Raw genomic sequence first — 23,597 nt, 5'->3', positions numbered from 1 at the left:
GCTAGTTTTATTCTTTTAAATGGGACAAAACATCTGAAGGCTGCTCTGATCTGTGTGATCAGACATAGTAATTTGTTGGGAAAAGAATGTTAGAGAGACTGGAGGTTTAAGTCACCCCTACATTTTCAGAATGTAGGTTAGAAGACTTGACAGAAGTGGGATGTAAATGTATTAGAAGAGAAATGGAAGCAGCAGTACCTTAGAACCTTTACCTCCAAGGTTCCCGATAGAAAATAAATGTTTGACTGTACTGCTATGAAAGCACAGAGTATTTTTTTTAATAAAAGATTAAGTCGTGGAAAACAACTTGCCATGGGGTAGAACAAGGAAGAATAGTTAACTTAAAAGGGAGGTATACATATTGAGAGAATATAGATATCCCAGCTTCCACCAAGAATATTCAATGGAAAGTTAAGATGAGGCTGTTAATACATGTATTTAAGAGACTTAGTGAAAAAAAATACTATATCCAGTTAGTTGAAAGTCCTTGCTAATGCCAAAAGCATGAGTGTGATGATACATTCACCTAAGTGTCTTAGACCTTTAAAGCAAAATTAGCCTGTTGATAGCCTTATTGTCAACAGGGAGAAATAGTAGAGGGCTTTAGATGGAAGGTGATAGTGTACAGTTAAAAAAGTCATTCTCTGTGATAGAGCATACAGAAACAACGCACTGGCACAAGTGCTGTGGCATTGTGTTATTCAAAATATTTATTGTGATCATATGTGTTTGCATGTGATCTTCTTGGACCTTTTCAGACTCAGCCCAGGTATATTCAACAGTATAATTATGATTATTAAAACGTATTCTTTAGTGTAATTTACATTTTTTTAGGAAGGCAATATGAGTAGAAGTGGTGTATGTATTTTTTGTTTTGGGTGAAACTGTGATTGGATGATATAGGTTAAGCAGTGTCCTTGGGAAAAAATAAATAAATAAATAAATAAATAAATAAATTATGTGGGTGATAATGAGGATAGGATGGCAGATGAAAAGAAGCAAAGTGATGTGAAGCACAGTGACCAATTCCTAGGGCCATTCAGTTTATTAGGTGAATAATTCATAGGGCCATTCAGTTTATTAGGTGAATAATTCCTAGGGCCATTCAGTTTATTAGGTGAATAATTCCTAGGGCCATTCAGTTTATTAGGTGAATAATTCCTAGGGCCATTCAGTTTATTAGGTGAATAATTCCTAGGGCCATTCAGTTCATTAGGTGAATAATTCCTAGGGCCATTCAGTTCATTAGGTGAATAATTCCTAGGGCCATTCAGTTTATTAGGTGAATAATTCCTAGGGCCATTCAGTTTATTAGGTGAATAATTCCTAGGGCCATTCAGTTTATTAGGTGAATAATTCCTAGGGCCATTCAGTTTATTAGGTGAATAATTCCTAGGGCCATTCAGTTTATTAGGTGAATAATTCCTAGGGCCATTCAGTTTATCAGCTGCTAGGCTGAGGTCAAGGTTTGTTGACAGCCAAGGTAAGAGATTTATCCGCCTTTTATGCTAAACTCCCTGTGCAATGTTTTTTTATCTGTAAGACCATTTCTATGAACTACCTGGTAAGTATTATTAAATCAACTGTTTAGTAAAAGCTTGTTGGTCTAATGTGCTCACCACAAAATGAAATAGTAATGAAAGAAAGAAAGTCCTTTGAAATTCCCCTTCAGAGAGGAGTGACTTACTTTATACCAGAGAGAATGTTTATAGCATTGAGTTCTGCTCCTTTCAGTTGTAGTAATAATCGATTTCCGTTCCTTTCTTGTGTTGAACTTAGGTTTAAGTTTGTTTTATCTAGGGATGATCCATAGAGTAGAGGAATCCCCTAAGAATGCCGTACTTCTCCAAGTTGCAGGGAATTTACATTACCCATTACCCCAGATCAGCTGTAACAGTATATTACAATTCCTTACAATAATGCATGCTGTATTTTAACCAAATCTTGGTATTTTTAACATGTGGATGTTAAGGCAACAATTGATATTTATGACATCTTCTTTTAGAAAATTCTGACCGTGAAGAAAAATGTCAGAATAATACTTCACCACAGTATGTAACCATAACACAATGACTGACTTACAGCCATTCTTACATTCACATTTTAAACAATGCTAGAATATTAGGTGTATCTCTAACTACTGTTTGGTCATAGTAGGTTGAACGGCTGTTTCTTTGAGTAGGGCTTCATTATTTGAAAATCTTTTCAGGATGGCAAACATGAGAAGTTACGTTTATTCATTAATAAGAGTATGCATCACTGTAGTGTTCAGTACATTAATAGCAGTTTGGTCATTTGAGGTTTGTCTCGAATAAATAACTGGTGCCAAAATCATGGATTAAAACTAAATGCAAAACAATGCATTATTGTATCCTTTACAAAGTCATCTACCCTACCCCAGGGAATTACCACATTGACAATACGTCCCTTTGAGATAACTCAGTTCAGGATTTGGGAACATATGTTGACAGTGACTAAACTTTTGACCAACATGTGTCTGTTGCTGTAAGAAAGTCCTATATTGCACAGCTTATAAACAAAGGGACAGTGTCTAGATCTGGGGATGTCAATGCCCCCCATTATTTAACCCTCATTAGGCAATCATTGAATATAATTCCTTTTTTCGCATGTATCTGTCCAGAAACATGCAACAACTGGAACACCCAGAGAGATACCTTACTAAAAGGATACAAGGCTTAAACAGCATGTCCTACATGGACAAATAAAAGCTCTGTCACTTTGCTCAATATCCTACAGACTGTGATAGGGGTGCCCTATGTCTGGCATACAAGGTATCCTCCAACCCATTACTGATGGATTTCAAGCTTATCAGAAAGTCAAATGTCATCATAAATACTCAGTCTAGGGATCTAAACCTCTTCTGCAACATCAACAGAATGGTTCGGAGGTACAGGTACATTTCGCAGAGAATGCCACTACTGTGGTATAGACTCCCCATCCACATAAAACAAAATTCATCCCTGCCCATTTTCAAGCAAAACTTAGATCTATGGATGGGAAACAAAAAATGTACACTAGGACTGCACCCTGTAGTACTAATGGACAGAGGAAGCTCCTAAATGCTTTTTCCCATGCATGGGGCCCTTCAAGTTGTCTGTGTTATGATCCCAGTTATTCTCACTAGTGGTAATGTATAATTATCGAGGACTCTATAACCAAATGGGATAGGTTATTTTGAACACAAAAGGTGAAAATAACTAGACTTAAATTGTCCTCCAAGGACAGTTATCCTAATAGTTACCTATGAACCTATGGACAGTGAGCTCTGTAGTATGCTGCTGACTGCTGCTTGTCACTCTAATGTAACCACATTTAAACATACTGAATAGCAGGCAAGAAACAGCTTGGGGTCTATATTATATCATTGAAAGAACAGTTCATCAAAAGGCATTTTGTTGAACATGCTATTTGTCGAACTGTTCTTACTGAAATTGCATTACAGTAGGGATTGGGAAATTTGTCCTTTCCTCACTGTAGTGCAATCTCAAAGTTGGTGTATATAATTAGCAGGAGGTATAGAGGGCTTGATGAATGGCATTTCTGATGAAATGCCATTCATTGAAGTGACAGTTCGATGATATAATATAGACCCAACAGCTTGCTTAACAAAGAAATACTACAGAAAGCTGGATGACTAATGAATTCAACAGAAAGGAAAAGGTTTAATCTGAAGTGTTTTTCAAGTGATGAATTAATTCAGATATGTGTGAATGAAACAAAGATAGGGCTATTTGTTCAACATGCAGGCACTCACCTAAGAAGCGATATTAGAAGGCTTAAGGAATGGACATAGAAATTACAATATATACTTTTGGACTAATAACCAAGAGACAGAATGTAACATGAGTGTCAGGCTGGGAAGCAGAGGGTAAGAAAACGATTTCAGGGTGCTATGTGTTGCTAACAGCAGAGTGAGAGGTCAGTGTGAAACAAATTGTATGCTGAGTTGTATTCTCTGGGGAGAGTCATGCAAAAGGGTGGTGATGCTGCCACTGCATGGGACCCTAAGTGCAGCAGCAGCGGGAACACTACATCAGGGTCTGGGGGCCACAAAGGGGAAAAGAAAGAAGAGATAGTATTGCAGAGAAGCTGTACAAAGGGAGGAGGACAAAGTGATAAAAATGTTTAAAGAAGTACATGATAATCGGAAGCAATCAATTGTGGAAGTGCATACACTGGAAGAAAGGAGGGAGAGAGAGGCGATATGAAATGAGTTCACGCAATGGTGAGAAGCACTGTGAAAGGGGTTTTCTCAAAAGAAGGGACTGGGCAAGTAGTAGATAATATAACTAGTAGAGTAAGGGACAGGATTAACTCTCTTCCACTGATGGCAATGAGGAAGGATGCACTGCATGTTCCAAAGGTTGCATCCTGAGCCTTTTGAAAAAATCAGTCTGTAAAGTTAGTGTAATGGTTCATATGTCTAAAACAATAAGTATTACTAAAGAAGTATAAGCAGCAAACAGTTCAAATGCAAACTCACATTTACAGTGGTAGCTTTCATTAGATTCTGGATCTTAGGATTTTATAAGACATAATTACAGCTCAGAGTACCTCAACAGCTGTTCAAGCTACATGCAAGTTATCAGCAGCATTTGTGCTCATCCAGGTCTGAGCTTTCATAAGACAGTAAACGTTATTGTTTATGTTGTTTGTTTTTGAGGTGTTACACAGAAATATCAAAATTATGACATAACACAGTATGTAAACAACATTAACTACTGGTGTACCAGATTTCAAGTGTCAACACAGTTGTGTCAGCCATCATGTAGATTTTAAGATGAAACTTAGCAATAATTTGTTATCAGCATTATTTAAAGTAAATGCAAAAAAGCAACATCACTAGGATTTACTGAGTTAATTTTCATTGGAGGAAATAATACTTCTCAGAAAGGGTAGTGGAAAAGTGAATGAACTTCCAGATACTGGAACAAAAGGCAGTGGTAAGATTTAGATTGGAGTAGATGGCAGGTGGAAGAGGGGAAAAGAGGGGCACCTTCTCAATGCTAACTGCAACAAATGGGAGTAAATACTAGATGTCTGTCTTCTGCTTCCAATTTCAGGTGTCATCTGTAAGTGCATATGACCTGAAGTAACATATTTTCATAGATGAAAACTATGGTGTACAAGTCCAATAGTTTTGTTTTATTTTAATCACTAACAACATACTTTTTATTCAAAACTAAATAACTAGTGAACCTGTTTGAGTTTACACAGATTGTGTTGAAATGGATCTGAATCCATTAGCCATTAATTAATGATCAGATGTTATGATAAACAGCAAACAGATTAGCAAGTTTTAGAGTTTTAACTACTGGTGCCGTCTAGAAATATCAAAAATCTGGACAAGGCCCATGAAAAATAGGTACAAATCTGTACGCTGTTTAACATAAAATTTGCGTGCATAATTATGTAACCCCACCCACTCCAATGGAATTGTGGGGTACCAACTTTCAAATGCAAACTGAAGAACAGACAACCAAAATATGGCACCAGAGCCCCCCTGTAGCCATTCCAATGTCCCATTACCTAGCCATTTGGTCCCATTTACCATATACACTAATGTGTGCATACTGTTTTACTTCTACAATGATTTGGATTTTATTTTTTACACTTTACAACACAATGCACAAACACTAATATATCTGTTAAACAAAGCAATACTGTCTCACAATGAAAATAGACTGGGCATTGAAACTTATCTGCCCTTGAAACTCACATTCATTAAAATAGCATTGAAACCTATACCACATCCAAAGAAAATGCACCTGGCCAGTGGTGGATAAAGTTTACCTTTGGGCTATAGGACTATTAAATTATATTCCTTGTATAATACAGACAGCACACTTGTTAGAGCACATTTTAAATTTATTGTTTAAATATTTTTTTAGTGGGCAATGAAACAAAATGCATGAACCAGTAATGTCAAAACTGCCCAATTCAGAACATTTCCATCATAAAAGTCTACTTCCACACACACTATATACATATATACAGATATTTTTATATATATATATATATATATATATATATATATATATATATATATATATATATATAGATAAATAGAATGACAGCAGTGTGGGGCATAAGCATCTTGCACAGCTTCTTACATTTATTTTCAATTTAAGTTTTTTTTTTTTGGGGGGGGGCAAAGGCCAAAAACCAGGGACACATTTTAAACATTGCTTGTAAATTTTGGAAAGTGGCTAGAATAAAATATGTTACCACCATGCATTTTACTGGCAAGTCTTAGAGCAACATACCACTATGCCAAATCAGCAGCTTGTTTCCCAAAAGATAGGAAGTCTGAAACTTAAATGGCTGTCATTTAGTGAAAATTCCGTTCTCACTTCTCACCATAGTTCTCAACCTCTTAGCACAAAAAAAACTGTACAAAGCCAATAATGGGGGAATACAGCCCCCAGATAGGTACACATTTCAAATATTGATCTTATAAACTTAGAAAATTACTAGAATAACATTTTGTTACCATTTATTTTCTGAAGAATATAAAGTCTGAAATTCAAATGCCTGTCATTATTTAATGGATTCACCCTTCAGTGATTTGTCACAAACATCCTGAAAACCATCGATTTTATGAGGAACAGATTAAAAATATGGCAGAAATTCACAAGTGGTGGTGGTTACAGAACCAGTAGAACAAAGAATCTGTTGTTGTTTCCTTCAAATAATGTACAAAAAGAGTACCTGGCATCAACTACCTCCTACACATTAAGCATTGCACCAATAGTATGCAAATACTACAACTACAAAACAGGAAAATGCTCTTACTGTTAATAGTGCAAAACTTGCATATATAGCACTTACAGAAAATGGACTTTCTAAACATGAACAAAGATGAAAACTTTAAACACTTCAAATACATTGGTATTACAGCATCTGTTGCCATATCTGCAGCACTGTTATTAAACAGAACCACAAACAAATGTCTAAGAATTCATAGGAAAGCAATACATTTTTGTAATGAAACCTGGGTGCCTGAATAGAATTTCAACCTTCCTGCTGAAACTTCAAGTGTCCTTCACTTTGCAACAACAAATGATTAACTACTTAAAAGGAATGGCTAAACAGCCTAGCAATTTCTAATGGTCATTATTAGCTTGGCCTGTCTGATAAAACACCACTTCCCTGCATCTCATGCACTGTTCAGACTGGATGATCTTATCTAATGAAGTACTAAAATTGCTGCATGCATGCAATAAAGAAAATCCTTCACTAACAGCAACCATATTCGGAAAGAAGAAAAAAACACAAAAGCTTTAAGGAGAATTTTCTAGGTGTGCTTTGTGCTACCATATAACTCCCTAAACAAACTGTAGCTAGGCTAAGAAAAGAAATATAGTAATACATACTTTACGATAACTGCTTGTAGCATGACAACACAGCCATGACTCAAAAAGATTTTCTGTGATGACTGCTTGCAATATTTAAACATATCCAAAACACACACACACTCTACTACTTGTTGCAGCATTTGAACATATCTAAAACACACACGTCACACTCCTTACCTTAACAGATATCCAAAGCGGCGTTCTCCTCTGCAACAATAACTGCTTGTAACATTCTCCAACAGCCATGGATCAAAAAGATATCTAAAATGAGGTTTTCTGCAATAATTACCGTTTGCAGCCTTAGAACATATCCAAATTCCAAAATGACGTTGTCTGATGATAACTGTTCCCACCCGCTTGCAGCATTTAAACAGCCTTGAGCGCTCAGCCGGAAATGTGTGCAGAGCTGAATTCCGATAGGCTGGTAGCACCGACAGCGCTGACATAATTGTGCACGTGATGATGTCAGCCAAAACAGTGCGAAAATTAAAACTGAAGTGGAAAAAATCGGAAATGAAGGGGTGCCACTCAGGAATCATGGCACCCCATCATTTGGACCCCAAAACTCGGTAAAAACTGAGTAATTTGCGACGGTTGGGAGGTATGGTGCCATCCATAACAAACAGTAAACATGAGCAATAAGGGGATCATGTTGTCAAGTAGATGGGTTATGTTTGAAGTCTGACAGGGTTTAGTGTGAGAAGTAGCTTTCACTTAAGACTGCATACATTATATTGCAGAGAAATGATGCAGGAATGGTTAAGGAGAGGTGAATTTAAACCAAAAGATGAAAGGTTAATATTGGTGGCCCAGGAAAGTGGACTAAGTAAGTATATGTTGGTTTACAATGTTCATTGAACATATTGGAGAAAGACAAATTAAGGTTTTGTAAAACAGAACTGGAAACAGTCACACATCTTGTTACTCTAATGGCAGAAGGCCTACATATTGAAAGACATAATAATAATGAGGCAAGACTGCTGCATTGAGGTTGCATTGGGGATTGTGAAAACATTGTAATACTGAAGGAGTTGAGAAACATTGGAAACATGAGCCACAAAGCATTATAGAAAATGATGAAGTTTATATCACATGTGATCACCCATTGCCAGCAATTCAAAAAACAGATGCAAGAAAAACAAATGCAGTAGTCCATGAAAAGAAGACAAAAGTAGCATTGATCATTGAAATTGCTACACCCAGTGATTACAGTGTCTTATTTACAAAGAGAGACAGTGTCATAAAATGCCAAGATTTGCAGGCCGAAATGATGGCAATGTAAAAGAAGGATACTCAGGAAGTTCCAGTAGTAGTAGAAGCAAATGGTTTTATAAAAAGAATTTATGATCGTAGTTAGATATGTTACCGATACATGTAACTCCATATGAATTGCAGAAGGAGTCAGTACTGGGGACTTTGTGGGCACTGCAAAGAACACTTTTGGATTACACCAAATATTGAAACAGTACTAGTGTCAGTGGTGCTGTGGTAGCATTGTCGCCTCACAGCAAGACGTCCCTTTCGATTCTCAGGTAGAGCATCTTCTGTGTGGAGGCATGTGTGAATGAGCGTGCCTTCGTTGAAGGTTGTGCATAAGGGCTGGTAACTCGGCACGTAAAAATCCATTACCAAACATCAGTGGACCGGAGTTCCGCTGTGGCGACCCCTAACCGGGATAAGCCGAAAGACACAACTAATGTCATGAACTTCAATCATAATTTGACTTAGGAATGGGGTCCATTCCCATCAGGGTATTAGAAACCCAAAAGATTTGGATAGATTAAACAGAGAAGCCTGAAGGAATATGTGCCCTGCCTTAACTCATACAAGCCTAAAAATGCCATTTTTGCATACGTCCAGTTAACACCCATAGCTCCTTATAACATCCAGATCTTCTTTGTGTCCAGCTTCTTTAACTAAGCGATTTATCAGCTAATAATAGACAGTATTAGAAAGGGCAAGGACTTATTGACAAAACAGCACTAAGATTCTTAATGGTCAATGTACTGCAGTAGAGAAAGTTAGCACTGTTTGACACTTATAATTCATCTTTCAATATTTATGTTCCTATGTTCAAAATTGAGAGACATGCATGTTATTGAGGGATATAGTGTGAAATGCCATGCTAGGAAATATGAAGATTAACTGTCAATGTCCATTTATATCACACTATATTAGAGATTTTGCTAGTTGTTTATTATACATTATTATAATAAAGATATATACTAATTACTTAATACTTCAAAAAAACAAGCGACTTTACAAACTCTTTCATGGCATTAGATGAACCCTTACATGTTGCTGAAGAAAACCTTCTTTAATATTTGCACTGCAATTACACACCTTAAGAGATAGCTAGTATTATTTGTATTGCTAATTATACACTTAAGCATATATTTTAATAATTATGTAAATATTTCAATAAACATGTACTTATAAGGGAATTTCTTGTTGTGAAATGCTACCATGTCTCGTTAACAAAAAATGTTCTAACAATATATGTCTAGGTTGTGTAGTTTTTAAAATATAACATTTGTGAAAGTTTTGAAAAAATGTAATTTTGGGTTTGTGTGCATTATAATGTATTGCAGTAGTAATTGGAAAGACTATGTATGCACTAATTATTACCACTATAAAAGTACTTTTTGCTAATAGCATTGCTATTTGTACAGCTTTAATAGCTTTTATTGCTCTCAAGCTATTTACATTTGTTTATCTTATATTTTAAGTTGATTTTTCAGAAAGCTGCTTGAGGTGTGACATTACACACCACATAGGAGTTAATGAGTTAAATAAGATGCAAGCTACACTGCACAGCTGTCAATTTGTGTATTATTAGAAGGGGCTTGTTAAGACTAGCCAGATAGTTAAAATGTAACAAACGAGATTTGTTACAAAGAAACGAGAAGTGCTAAATCTAGGAAATGAGAACCTTTGTCAGGATTACAAAGTGAAGGAGTTAGGTACTAAAACTAACAGAAGAGAAGCGGGACCTTGACACGGAGAAATACTTTTAGACGACACTCTAAGTTGGCCATAGGGTGTGTGTGTGTGTGTGTGTGTGTGTGTGTGTGTGTGTGTGTGTGTGTGTGTGTGTGTGTGTGTGTGTGTGTGTGAGTGTGTGTGTGTGTCTGTGTGTGTGTGTGTGTGTGTGTGTGTGTGTGTGTGTGTGTGTGTGTGTGTGTGTGTGTGTGTGTGTGCGTGTGTGTGTGTGGGGCGGGGGTGAGTATTTGGTGTGAAAGAACTACCACAGCAAGGATAGACACTTGGCAGTGTAAACCTTGGCTGTAGATGATTGTTACTGTTGAAGTGATACCCCAACCTCATGTGCAAAAAAAGGGGGGGTTGTAGATGGATGGCTGGATGGATAATGAATGGATAGGCCTTTAGATGACTGAAATGTGTGAAAGAACTGTTAGACAATAAAGAGAGTCAGTTGTAAGCCAGGCCATATAAGGAAGGGCAGTACTAGTCCTGGGTAAGTGGTTATTCTTCCACAGATACAGTTTGGGTGTCTCTATTTGAATAGAGTATGCAGTTTTTAAGACTCTTGTCTCAGCAAAAATAGACAAGTTGTAAGTTATCCAGTGATACAAAACTGAAAAAGTTACAATACCAACACAACAAAACCCATATGTAGGGGGCACTGCAGGAAATCAATATGTATACCGCAAAGAGAAAGTGAAAGGAGGATGCAGAATTGTTACCTCCTGGGTGTTGGTCCAAGAGTTCTGCAATTTTCAGCACCAGATAGCTGAGTGAGCATAGATTAAAGTTAGACATAGTATAGCTGAATGTCAAGACAGGAAGCAACACTTCACTGCATGGTTAAATGAGGCATCAGATACTATTTCTGATATGCAATGAATTTGAAAGCATTACTACAATTCAGGAATGCAAAATGCAATCCCAGAGTAGAAGATTAGGCAGCTGTGAACAAAAACAGCCAGTATTACCACATGTTCAAAAGTAAAAAAAAAAAAAAAAAAAAAAAAAAAAAAAACAGCAGAAGTGATCGGGGCCATATGGTCCTTATTTGCCAGTTTCTACATTCAGGTTATCTGAAATTCCTCCACTTGGCATCACACCACAAGATTCTTCTCTCTGTTTTTATAGTGCCACTATACATACAGTGAGAAGATATCCCATATGCCAATGAGTATAGCTTCTGAGAGAGTTTTTTTTTATTTTCTTTGATTGGCTGTGTGTGTGGTTGAAGAGGGGGTCCAAAACTGCATTGACTTACATTTTGTGAACTGGTGGTACACTACAGTGTGTTTTTTTTTTCAGTTTTTCCTCAGAGTTGTATAGCCATGGAGTTTGCATTTATAAGTGAGGAAGGTGATGTGGTGCTATGTGGTGAAGGTAGGCTTGTCCCATCCAGAAAAACATTTTTCTTTTGTCTTTTTCACTTACACTTTGAATGTGAAAAAACTGATAGCACATAGCTAACTTTAGGGTAACTCAACCATTGATTAACCAAACTAAATCAATAAAACATAATACAAATCACTGAGTATATGCAAGAAAGATAGATGGTCAGGATCAAGTGGTATGGAAATTATAACAATCTTTCCAGTCAGTGTTCATAGGTTTGTTCCTAAATGAAGTACTAAAATAGAAATGTCAGTGGGATGATGAGTAAAACTGAATTGTTGTAAAACCTACTTTAGAGGCATCATATTGCTCAGTGTAACAGCAAAATACTTTTTAGCTGGATATAAAAACTTTCAAACTAAATTTCATGCTACACAGTTTATCAGCTTAAATGTCTTTTCCAGGCAAGAGAACCAAAAGCAATTATGAAGATTGAACATCTAAATGCAACATTTCAACCTGAAAAAATAGGAAATCCCAATGGACTTCAGATTACTTACTTGAAGGACAACAGTACCAGGAACATATTTGTTTATCATGAAGATGGGAAAGTAAGAACACAATGATTCTACAGTAGTAGAGAACAGTGATTTATAAATGGTTTGTGTTATAGGAAAAACTGCATCATTATGACATGTTCAAATTACTGAATAGTAATTGATAAATAAAAAAGGTGCTGTATGTAAAATGGAATAACTATGATGACTTCAAAGTACTTAAACATTCAAACACTAAAATGGTCTATAAATCTAGATCGGAAAAGAAAATAATGTTTTTTAGTAGTTAAACAGTACGTACTACAATAGGTGTAATCAATGTCTTCCTATACAAGCTCTCTGGGGTCAAAAATAGACAAACCTTGCTGAATGCTGCATAACAAAATGTGGGTTAAGGCTCTGCATGAAGTTCTCTTCCTTGGGTAGTGAAGAACTTCCTAGGACCAGCCTCGTGACCAAAGGAACCTAACTTGTGGGGCAGTACACATTTCCACTGGAGTCATACATCAGCACTGTAGATAAACATCTACATTGGTACGATATGTGTGTCTGCAGGGGACAGGGTTAGTGGCAATCTGCATAATGAACCAAGCAGTGAAATACCTGCCTATAATATTGATGCTGCATGCTGCTATGTGGTTTTTGCTTTCCATGGTGCAATTGGTGCAGAAGTAATTATACCTGCAGTACCAAGCATTAGCAATAGGATAGCATAGTGTCCTCTGGTCATTTGGTATCAGAAGAATGCAAATATTACTGACCTAAAAGAGTGACAATCCTACAGTGTCTGGGTCACTGTCAGTTGTATTCCCTTACACTGTATCCTTGTGCTATAGTAGTCAAAAGAGAAGAAAGGGGATGCATATGTGTAGTGTCTTGATTTTAACCAAATTTTGTGCCTTCATTTACTTTCAAAACATGCTTTATCCTGTTCATGTTCTGAGGGGGAAGCTATAGCCTATTCCAGCACTCAGTGGGATTAAGGTGGGGTGCTAACCCAGGAGAGGATGGCAGTCCATGGCAAGATGCTAGTGCGCATGCACATACATACACATACACACACACACACACACACACACACACACACACACACACACACACACACAGACACGCGCACACGCGCGCACTCATGTACACACACACACACACACACACACACACACACACACACACACACACACACACACACACACACACACCCACACGTGCACACATATACTGCATTTGCACCTACAAGTAGTATGTGAGGATAGAGAGTTTATCCACTATATATATTTTGGATGTGGGAAGAAACAAAACCTCCTGGTATTAATCAACACTGCAACAGAGAGAAAAAGCAGAAAATAAGTATGTCACTCCAGTTGGAAAATGAATTACACAACCAAGTAACATGGAGCAGCAATTTTAACTGCTGTACCACTTTACCAACTAGAATTTTATACAGCTCCACATACAAGATTAACAAACAGATTAGTCTTGGAACGAATTCTATTGTGGTACCCTGCATTAAACATTGGCTACAGCAGGCATTGTCAATTGGAGAAGACAAGTGATAATTGTGCAGAAACATATACTTCAGTACTGCAGCCCGATCTGTTTACTGTCTTTCTATGAGTTTTTACAGAAGATCTATGAGGGAAAAAATGCTTTTTAGTAGATGTCATGAAGGTTTATACCAGTCCTGACGTACAGTGGTGAAAGGGCACATATGAAGCAGGAGAAGAAACTTGCCAAAGCTGCAGGAATGATTACTGAATGCCAGCTCAGATTCAGTGCAAAACAAGTAGTCATACACTTGTGAATAAATGTCCAGGAAGTTAGTATGCTGTTAGAGAAATTGCAACACAAGTAAAAAATAGAGTAGCAATCAGTGGCCATATGGCCCTGAAGTAAGTATGCACATTAAAGAGGCACTAAAGTAGACTGTAATGATGCTAGTATGCAAGGGAGATGAATAAGCAGTAAAACAGAAGCTGTACTTCTCTTTGGGCAGCTCTAAAGATCTCATGTAGAGTACAATATGTAATAATGCACATCGCATCTCCTTAAACTGTAATTTGCAGATTATGCAGCATCTTTGTTCTGCAATTAATTTATTTTCCAGTTATACTTCTGATGTTGATGTTGCAAGTGATTTTGCAAAAAAAGTGTGTTGTTTGATTTTTGAGTTTTATTGTTGCCTTTGTTTTCTCAGTGTTTTCTCTTTAGCTACAACTAAATGACGTTGCAATATGAATTAGGCAATGCTTTGTTTACTACTGTAAAGCATTTTTAGTGAAAAAAAACTTAAGACCAGCAACTCACATTTACTTGCATTGTAGGTTCACTACTACATCACATGATAATTATCACTGTAAGGTATTTCACTCACAAGACATAGCTGAAAGAAAGAAACTTCTGTTGCTGCATTTAGTATGGAGATACTGTAGTCTATACATTAATTTAGGCAGTGATGCATTGTGGGTTCAGTCTTTCATGATTTCAAGGTAGGAGTTTTTGGCTCCAGGAAAATTTTCGTGTGGCCATCCTTATGAACAAAATAAAATGCAACAACAATACACTTTATGTACCAAAAAGTATATAATTTAATATTGTGTACTGTAAAGAGATTATATTCACCTCTAAAAGTTTGTGACTTTCACATGCTTCAGAACACGATCAATACATTTTAAAGAAGCTGTATGAGACAGTTCAGAGGCTATGGAGTTAGGACTATCTGTGTTTTTGCCAAGTGTTGTTTCTCTGATTAACAACAGCATAATGGCTTTATCGCTGAAAATGGTGTTGGCCTTTCTCCACTGTTGTGTGACCATGGAGTTGGCGAATAAAAGTTAAAGGGGATGTGGTGGCGTTGCAAAATAGCTTCAGATTCAGTTCACTAAAAGTACCTTTCAGTATTTTTTTCATTAGTTTGTCCATGGGAGAAAAGATCGTTAATGGAAAACCATGAATCTTGGGTCGGTGTAGGATTTACAGAATTAGAAATATGAAAAATAGCATAAGTAAACTTACTGGGTACTCCTCTGAACATAGGAATAGAGCCATGACAGGAGCCTTTATATAGCATAAGGGATGCAAAATAGTTTAAAAGAGAAATATGTTTCAGAGGCACTATTGGGAAGAAATGTAAGGAACCAGTTTTTTGTTTTTTTTGGGTTTTTTTTTTACAGAAAGGCTAGTGAATATACAGGTTAGTCTGTCTGCAGAGCTGTAGTTTACAGACTTGAAATCAATGACATTATTTTTCAATGTATGCAACACACCCTTATAATAATATGCCAGAGACCACTTATAATAATATAGTAGTGTGGGATAGAGAATTATGTAGCCCAACTAGGATTTGTATGCTGTCTAACAAATACTGAAATAAAATGATGGACCAAATAAACCATGCTTTTGTAACATTCTAATATTTATTTTATAGTGATTACTAAGCATCTTGAGTTTGTTGCAATATGTTATGATTGAGCTCTGAGAAAACAGGAGCTAATATGCTTAGCATGTCTACTGATTAGATTTTACTGTAAATCTCTGAAATGGGGTTCAGAAAGTCCTTTATTTGAAACTTGCAGATATAAGCTATATGAGCAGGGAAGATTCCTATAATTTCCAAAAAGATATATCCTGCTTTGACGTCATAGCACCTTTGAGTAGGTAATATCCACCTAGGAGTGTTTTTTCAGTGTTAAGTCCTTCCTCGTTCTTTATATTCCCTCTTGTGTTTCAGCCTGGCCAGAGAACACTGCTTGTTTGAATGGAGACATGTTTTTCCTTTTTACCTTTCTGTGATGTCATAGCACCTTTGAGTAGGTTCTAGCCACCTAGGAGTGTTTTTTCAGTGTTAAGTCCTTCCTCTTTCTTTATATTCCCTCTTGTGTTTCAGCCTGGCCAGAGAACACTGCTTGTTTGAATGGAGACATGTTTTTCCTTTTTACCTTTCTGTGATGTCATAGCACCTTTGAGTAGGTTCTAGCCACCTAGGAGTGTTTTTTCAGTGTTAAGTCCTTCCTCATTCTTTATATTCCCTCTTGTGTTTCAGCCTGGCCAGAGAACATTGCTTGTTTGAATGGAGACATGCTTTTCCTTTTTACCTTTCTGTGATGTCATAGTACCGTTGCACACTTATGACAGAAATAAAACCAGAACCTGGCCTTTCAAGACTAGAATGCGCTGTACTGAGCATGTTCAACCTCACCTCTTGTTCTCTTTATTTTGTCATGCTGTTTCATGTTTCTCTCTGACGATGCCTGACTATTAATGGGTGAAAGGGCTAAGTCTTTTCACCGATTTTTACTGATTTTCATTGTTTTTATTTGTAGGAAGTATAATAAATGTGCTGTTTCACACGACCGCTCCATGGTTAATTACTTTTTCTTTCGTGTTTTAGTTGCCATGACAGCAACACATGAAATGGAAAAGAAAAGCTGCAGAGCACATGTTATTGTAGTATCTGATTATTGACCAGATTCAACGTTCCTGTCGTGTCTATTACTCCACGATTCTCTTTATCGACCTCCTTCCTTTTACCATCATCTGTTGCAGCTCCATCCTGTTATTATGCCTCGCTCTCTCATGTTGTGTTAACTCCCACAAAGCAGCACTTATACAAAGCTATGATTAAGCAAAATGTTTGCAAAACTCTTCTTTTTCTCTGCACTTTTTTAATGTGCTGCTGGGGTGTGCAGGGGATATTCTGAGTGCAGAACTATATACTGTTCCGTTATCAGTTCATTGTGAGCTGTCTATCTGTCTCCCTATCTCTGTGTTGCACACACTAAAACTGTAAGCTGGGTCTTCTATCTACCCTCCTCTTCAATTATAGTATGTAAATCAAATAATACATGCACATTGCTTTATTGGCCACCTACTGGGAAGGGGCAGGGTTCGGGTAAACCTGTCTAGAAGTCCAGTCACAGATGAGAGGTCTACAGATTACTGCAGTTTTGCTTTGGACTGAAGCAGACTGAATTATTCTGCCTACAGTGCTTTGTAAAGTTTTTTTTCTCACATGCACACAGCAGAGCTGAATGTAGGGGGTCTTCACCTTGTTGGTTCTTTTGCTTTGTATTTCTGCAATGGATAAATAATGCTGTACATCCGGGCAGTCTGTGTAACTGCCAGCAACTACTGAGGGTATAAAACACAGGACAGGTTATATAAAATACTGTTCATGTTAGTTGGTATTTTTAAACTTGCTAGTATATTGTTCTAGGAGGTACCCCAAGACTGGATGTAAATCAGCCTACATGCTATCTTAAAAAAGGTCATTACTCCCAAATTGTTCATGTTTTCCTCAGTTATAGATAACATAGTATATGAAAGAGTTTTGGGGAGAATTATTTAACATGGATTTTAGAAACAACTTCCGACATTATTATTCTAGGCTAATATAGTGGGAGAATTTAACATAGAGGCAGACATTGTGACAACAGCTGGCTACATTGTCTAGATAAAAAAGAAGCAAATGAAGGTGAAAGTACAGACAGCCTAATTTTTTTTCACTGGTGGAATCCAGGACCTGGGCTACTTAACCAGTTAGATGGTTGGTCCTGTACATGTGAAGATATATATGGCTACATTGGTATTAAAGCTAACTTAGCTTATGCAACAATATCCATCAATACTAAGAATATCCAGTGATGTCCATGGATACTGTTAACATATCAACTGATGTTTGTGCATACTGAGTTAGCATTTCAAGTAATGTCCATAGATTCTGAGAAACCACATGTGGTGATGTCTATGGATATTAAGTTTGTCTATCCAGTGATGATCACGGATACTAAGTTAGCATACCTAGTGATGTCCATAGATACTGAAATAGCATATCCAGTGGTGTCCCTGGATACTGAATTAGCATACCCAGTAATGTCCATGTATACTAAGTTAGCACATTCAGTGATGCCCATTGAACTATTTTAGCATATCCGGTGATGTCCATGACTACTGAATTAGCATATCCATTGACATCCATGGATACTGCCTTGGCATATTCATTGCTGTCCTTGGATACTGAGTTAGCATATTCAGCAATGTCCATGAATACTGATATAGCATGTGCAGTGATATCCATGTATGCTGAGTTAACATATCTAGTGATGTCCATGTATACTGAGCTAACATATCTAGTGATGTCCATGTATACTGAGCTAACATATCTAGTGATGTCCATGGATGCTGAGCTAACATATCTGATGATGTCCATGGATGCTGTCTTAGCATAACCAGTGATGTCCATGTATACTGAGTTAACATATCTAGTGATGTCCATGTATACTGAGCTAACATATCTGATGATGTCCATGGATGCTGAGCTAACATATTTAGTGATGTTCATGTATACTGAGCTAACATATCTGATGATGTCCATGTATACTGAGCTAACATATCTGATGATGTCCATGGATGCTGAGTTAACTTATCTAGTGATGTCCATGTATGCTGAGCTAACATATCTGATGATGTCCATGTATACTGAGCTAACATATCTGATGATGTCCATGTATACTGAGCTAACATATCTGATGATGTCCATGGATGCTGAGTTAACATATCTAGTGATGTCCATGTATACTGAGCTAAAATATCTAGTGATGTCCATGTATACTGAGCTAACATATCTGATGATGTCCATGTATGCTGAGTTAACATATCTGATGATGTCCATGGATGCTGAGCTAACATATTTAGTGATGTTCATGTATACTGAGCTAACATATCTGATGATGTCCATGTATACTGAGCTAACATATCTGATGATGTCCATGGATGCTGAGTTAACATATCTAGTGATGTCCATGTATACTGAGCTAACATATCTGATGATGTCCACGGATGCTGAGTTAACATATCTCATGATGTCCATGTATACTGAGCTAACATATCTAGTGATGTCCATGTATGCTGAGCTAACATATCTGATGATGTCCATGTATGCTGAGTTAACATATCTGATGACGTCCATGGATGCTGAGTTAACATATCTCATGATGTCCATGTATACTGAGCTAACATATCTAGTGATGTCCATGTATACTGAGCTAACATATCTGATGATGTCCATGTATGCTGAGCTAACATATCTGATGATGTCCATGTATGCTGAGTTAACATATCTGATGACGTCCATGGATGCTGTCTTAGCATAACCAGTGATGCTTTAAGAGATTCATTGGAAACATTCCTAAAGCATACACACACAACAGACTTACCCAAAAGAGACTCTGGGTCATCTCCATCCACCCACCATTTATTTTGGACAAACTTTCTACCACCTCTGCCCTTCTGCTTTAACTAAGTGATGGGCAGCCAGTCCTTTCTGTGTGTATATTAGCCTGAACAGTGACTAGTCACCAGACGTGCTTCAGTGCTGTTGTTTGTAATCAGTAGCCTTGCAGTCTGTAAACCCTCCTCCACAGACATCCTGCTGGTCAGCTTTTACTCACTGTATCTTAACAGGTACTGAGATTTACTCCTTACTATTCTTACTCCTCAACTATTTCTTTCACTTTTCATGTACTAATATTTGTCTTCTCTGGTCCCTCTTCAGTGGCACTGCATGCCTTCAAGGAATTCACCCATGGTCCCCCTTCCTTGAGTTCTTTTCTCCTTTACTCACTCCATTCTTTAAGTTTATTTATTCTTATCCCAAACACGTTAAACAATTTTTTCATCTCTAAGCTAGCACTTGTGCCCAGTTACCATTGAGTCAGTGTACTCATCCTACTCTTTAAGTTAGAAAAAATATATTTTTAGTTTTATTTTTCTGTAGAAGTGTTTGGGCAAGTAAATCGATCTATAATTTATGTAACAGTGAAGTTTGCAATTAGATCACCTGTCTGAGGACTGTATGTTTACATAAATTATGTATACATATTTTGGCAGCTCAAAACAAGGAACTTTGTCTAATATTATCACTCTGCTGTCTTAGGTTAGAGCAGCTCCCTGGGTCCTCACTCTTTCCAACTGTGCTGCATTGGTTGTTTTAACAATCTACCTTCCCCTTCCTTAAGTTAATTTCTCCTTTGCCCCAGGCAGTAGTGAAACCACTGTCAGTTCTGAGACAGTATTTTGTTTTTCTTCAGCTGCAGTCCCATTTTTGTTATTGTTTTGGTGCTCCTTGGGGAGGGTATCCTATGGCCATAGCAATTCAAAGTCCATTGAAATCTCCTTACCATTAGACAACTAGTTAAACAATTAAGTGCTTTTTTTAATATTGTGTATCACTGTTAGTTAGGATAACCTAATAGTGGACAAACAGTGGGGTAATTAATTTAAACTGTAAAGTAAAGATACAAATAAAATAATGATCATATTTGTTATTAGCCAAAAGGAAGCACCTTCTTATGTTCCATGGTCACTTTACTGATTGTTTTTGTGACTTTACCTTCCTGCACAGACTAACCTGCTCTGTTCTACCTCATTATGCACAGGCTCACTCCGCTCCCCAACCCTTCCCCCCTAATTACCTAAACATATACATCCAAAGCCACACCCATCTAGGTAACGTGCCAATTAAATCAAACAACTAAATAGAATGTATACATTCTCTGTCCTCAACTATCAATTAACCTTTTACCATATCTTCACATAGACTCAGTCTCATTTAATCATGACTTTTCAACACCTACCCATCCTGATAAGTCGTCCTTTTTTTCTTTCTTTCTTTCTTTCTTTCTTTCCTTCCTAGCCAACTTGACCTCACTTCCCAATTACATCTATACAAACCATATTCTGCCACCACAGGCAATCACTTTTTCAACTACCCAGTCTATCAACACAAACAGTAACTCAGTCCTCCATAACTCTACCCCATCTACTTCATTCATTACTTCAAACTTAAGATCCAAACTTTGCAAACTGTAAAACAAAAATACACTTCCAAAAAAACTCTCTAACCCATACCCCCTCAACATATGCCCCAATATACTATCAAATTAACATTACATGGTGACATACACCCTGATCGAGGACCATCAAATGCAATTTCAACCACTAATTCAAAACCAAATATACCTCTCTCAGCTCCCAAAACAAACTCATTGCAAATTTAACACGTGAACATAGGGAGCATGTGCAGTAAAATAAATGAGCTGCATGCATGAAAAGCCCAACACTTTCCTGAAATACTAATAATTACAGAAGCTTGACTGAAGTCCCGGATTAAAGACGAAGAAATACTACAACCCAATTAAAATATACAAGGGGTAGACAGGCAAAACAAAACAGCAGGAGTAGCCATCTTCTATAAAAAATACTCTGCAACTTACCCTTTACCCTTTCTCCATCCCAGCTTTAATAATACTCAAATCATTAGTGTTCTACTGAAGCTAAACCCCCAAATCATTAGTGTTCTACTGAAGCTAAACCCCCAAATCATTTGTGTTCTACTGAAATAAAACCTCCAAATCATTTGTGTTCTACTGAAGCTAAACCCCAAAAAACCCTATCCATAATGGGAATTTTCATCCCTCCTGGAAATAACATCCGCACCACCACCACCAGAGAATTTCTATCATGGGTCATCTTTAATATCCCACAAGAAAAAATAATTTTAGGAGATTTCAGTATCGACTGGGTGGCTGTCAGTTCTAATTATCCTCAAAAATGACATCAATCTCTGTGGCTTCACTCAACTTAATACCTCTCCCACTCACTACATAAACAACAACATCAAAGATTCAATACTTGACTGAATACTCACCTCCTCCTCTAATGACATATTCTCATGTGGCTCTTTCTCTAATGCTCTAAGTGACCACCTTCCTATCTTTGTCATCACAGCTCAAAATCACACTCCCAAATGCACTCACTGAATGAAGTACACAATCTCTCACACTACAAAAATAAATATTCCTCCAGAAATTACAACTTTGTTACTTGCAACATCTAAAGGATCTCCCCTTAGATGGTGCTTTTACTGAATTCTCCACAACTTTCCTTAACATACAAAACAGTTTAGCCTCCATAGAACAAAATGGTAAAAGCCATACGAGGATCTAGGGGATTAGAGATGACTCAGAAGCTGTCCAAGCCATCTCTTCTCCTCAGGGCCTCAGCACTGAATAGCTCAGGTCCAGCTCCCTCAGGCAGGGTTGCAGGAGCTGACAATTCGAGAGATTCTGGCTGTGGTGCCATTGACTTCTGTTTCCTGTAGGCATTCTGCCTTTGAAGGTGTGGAGATGGCTTTCTTCTTAGCTAGAGAAGAGATGTCCTGGACCCCCTAAGATCAGACAACCTTGCCTAATCAAGTTCTTTGCTCTGAGCCTCATCCATCCATTCTACTGGGGCAGGCAGCCTGAACTAGTATCCAGGTGGTCAATCAGGACATTGTCATCTTTTCCAATACTTCCCCAGAGCACCCTACTGAGGAAGTCCCTCAAAAGAGAATGTGTAAAAGGAGGCACTTAGACTCCCCCAGGATTTTCTCACAAAGGACACTGATTTTGAAGAGGGGAAGAGGTCCCCCAGATCACCACCAGAAGACATCTCCTTTGGAGACATCCTGGAGCTCCTGAAACAAAAAAGGGTTTGGCACACCGATATCTTCTTCAAGGGGGAATTGGAATTCCTGGAGGCTTTTGGGTCTGGCCCATCGACTTCTTGGGTGCCCCCCCCCCCTCCAGCCGATGAGCTCATCAGCCTTGTTTTTTGCCAGGTGTGGAAGGAGCCAGATACTGTAGAGCCAATACTGAAAAGACAAGATAAAATGTAGCCCTGCCCCACCAAAGACTGCACACACTGGAGCAAGGGAGTCCCAGTTGATGCTATGGTTGTGGCTGCTGCCACAAAGAAAGAACTGTCAGAACAGAGTTCTTCTGTCCATCCCCCTAACAGAGAACAGAGGCCTTTGGATATATTTGGGAAACGTGCATACACTTCAGTGAAATTCACCCTCAGGTCACTAAATTACTTGGAGCATTTTACAGTATTACAAAGAGAACTGACCAAAGAGCTTGCCAAATCTCTTTTTGGGTCCATGTCATCCAGGGATGGAAACAGAGTCTCCTCACAACTGGCCATACTTCAAGTTATCTTGAATATGTCCATAAAGTTGGTCTACCATGCTGCAGAAGGTACCTCACAGGCTGCAGGTTCAGACATAGCCATCAGCAGACATGCCTGGATGCACTAATGTGATTTTGTGGAACCCTTTAAGTCTTGATTGGTCAAAGCGTCCTTTGACGGATCTTCTCTGTTCAGCCTTAAGATTAAAGATGCACTCTCTAGATGTCACTAAGAGAGAAAGACCCTGTCTGCCATGGGTGTACATTTTTCAGTCCCTCAAAAACCCTTCTGTAAGAATTAACAAGGAGGTAGAAAAATGTGGTTTAGGAAATCTCAG

General features: G+C 37.7%; 1 protein-coding gene across 3 annotated transcripts in view; it reads left to right on the top strand.

Moving 5' to 3' along the window:
* The window catches only part of ADAP1 (ArfGAP with dual PH domains 1), a 1,397,730-nt gene that overhangs the window by 1,214,456 nt on the left and 159,677 nt on the right, over positions 1 to 23,597 (top strand). For 2 of the 3 annotated variants that reach the window (XM_044089522.1, XM_044089520.1), the window contains one exon: positions 12,161 to 12,307. The exons of the other annotated variant lie outside the window; for it this stretch is intronic. In XM_044089522.1, coding sequence (XP_043945457.1) covers positions 12,161 to 12,307 — 147 coding nt within the window. The remainder of the gene's footprint in view (positions 1 to 12,160; positions 12,308 to 23,597) is intronic. 3 annotated transcript variants of the gene reach the window in all.

Source organism: Protopterus annectens, chromosome 12.part0, assembly GCF_019279795.1.
Source record: "Protopterus annectens isolate FY-2018-M chromosome 12.part0, PAN1.0, whole genome shotgun sequence".
Classification (NCBI taxonomy): domain Eukaryota; kingdom Metazoa; phylum Chordata; order Ceratodontiformes; family Protopteridae; genus Protopterus; species Protopterus annectens.
The sequence above is the reverse complement of the archived record's forward strand: the minus strand, read 5'-3'. Positions and strand labels throughout refer to the sequence as shown.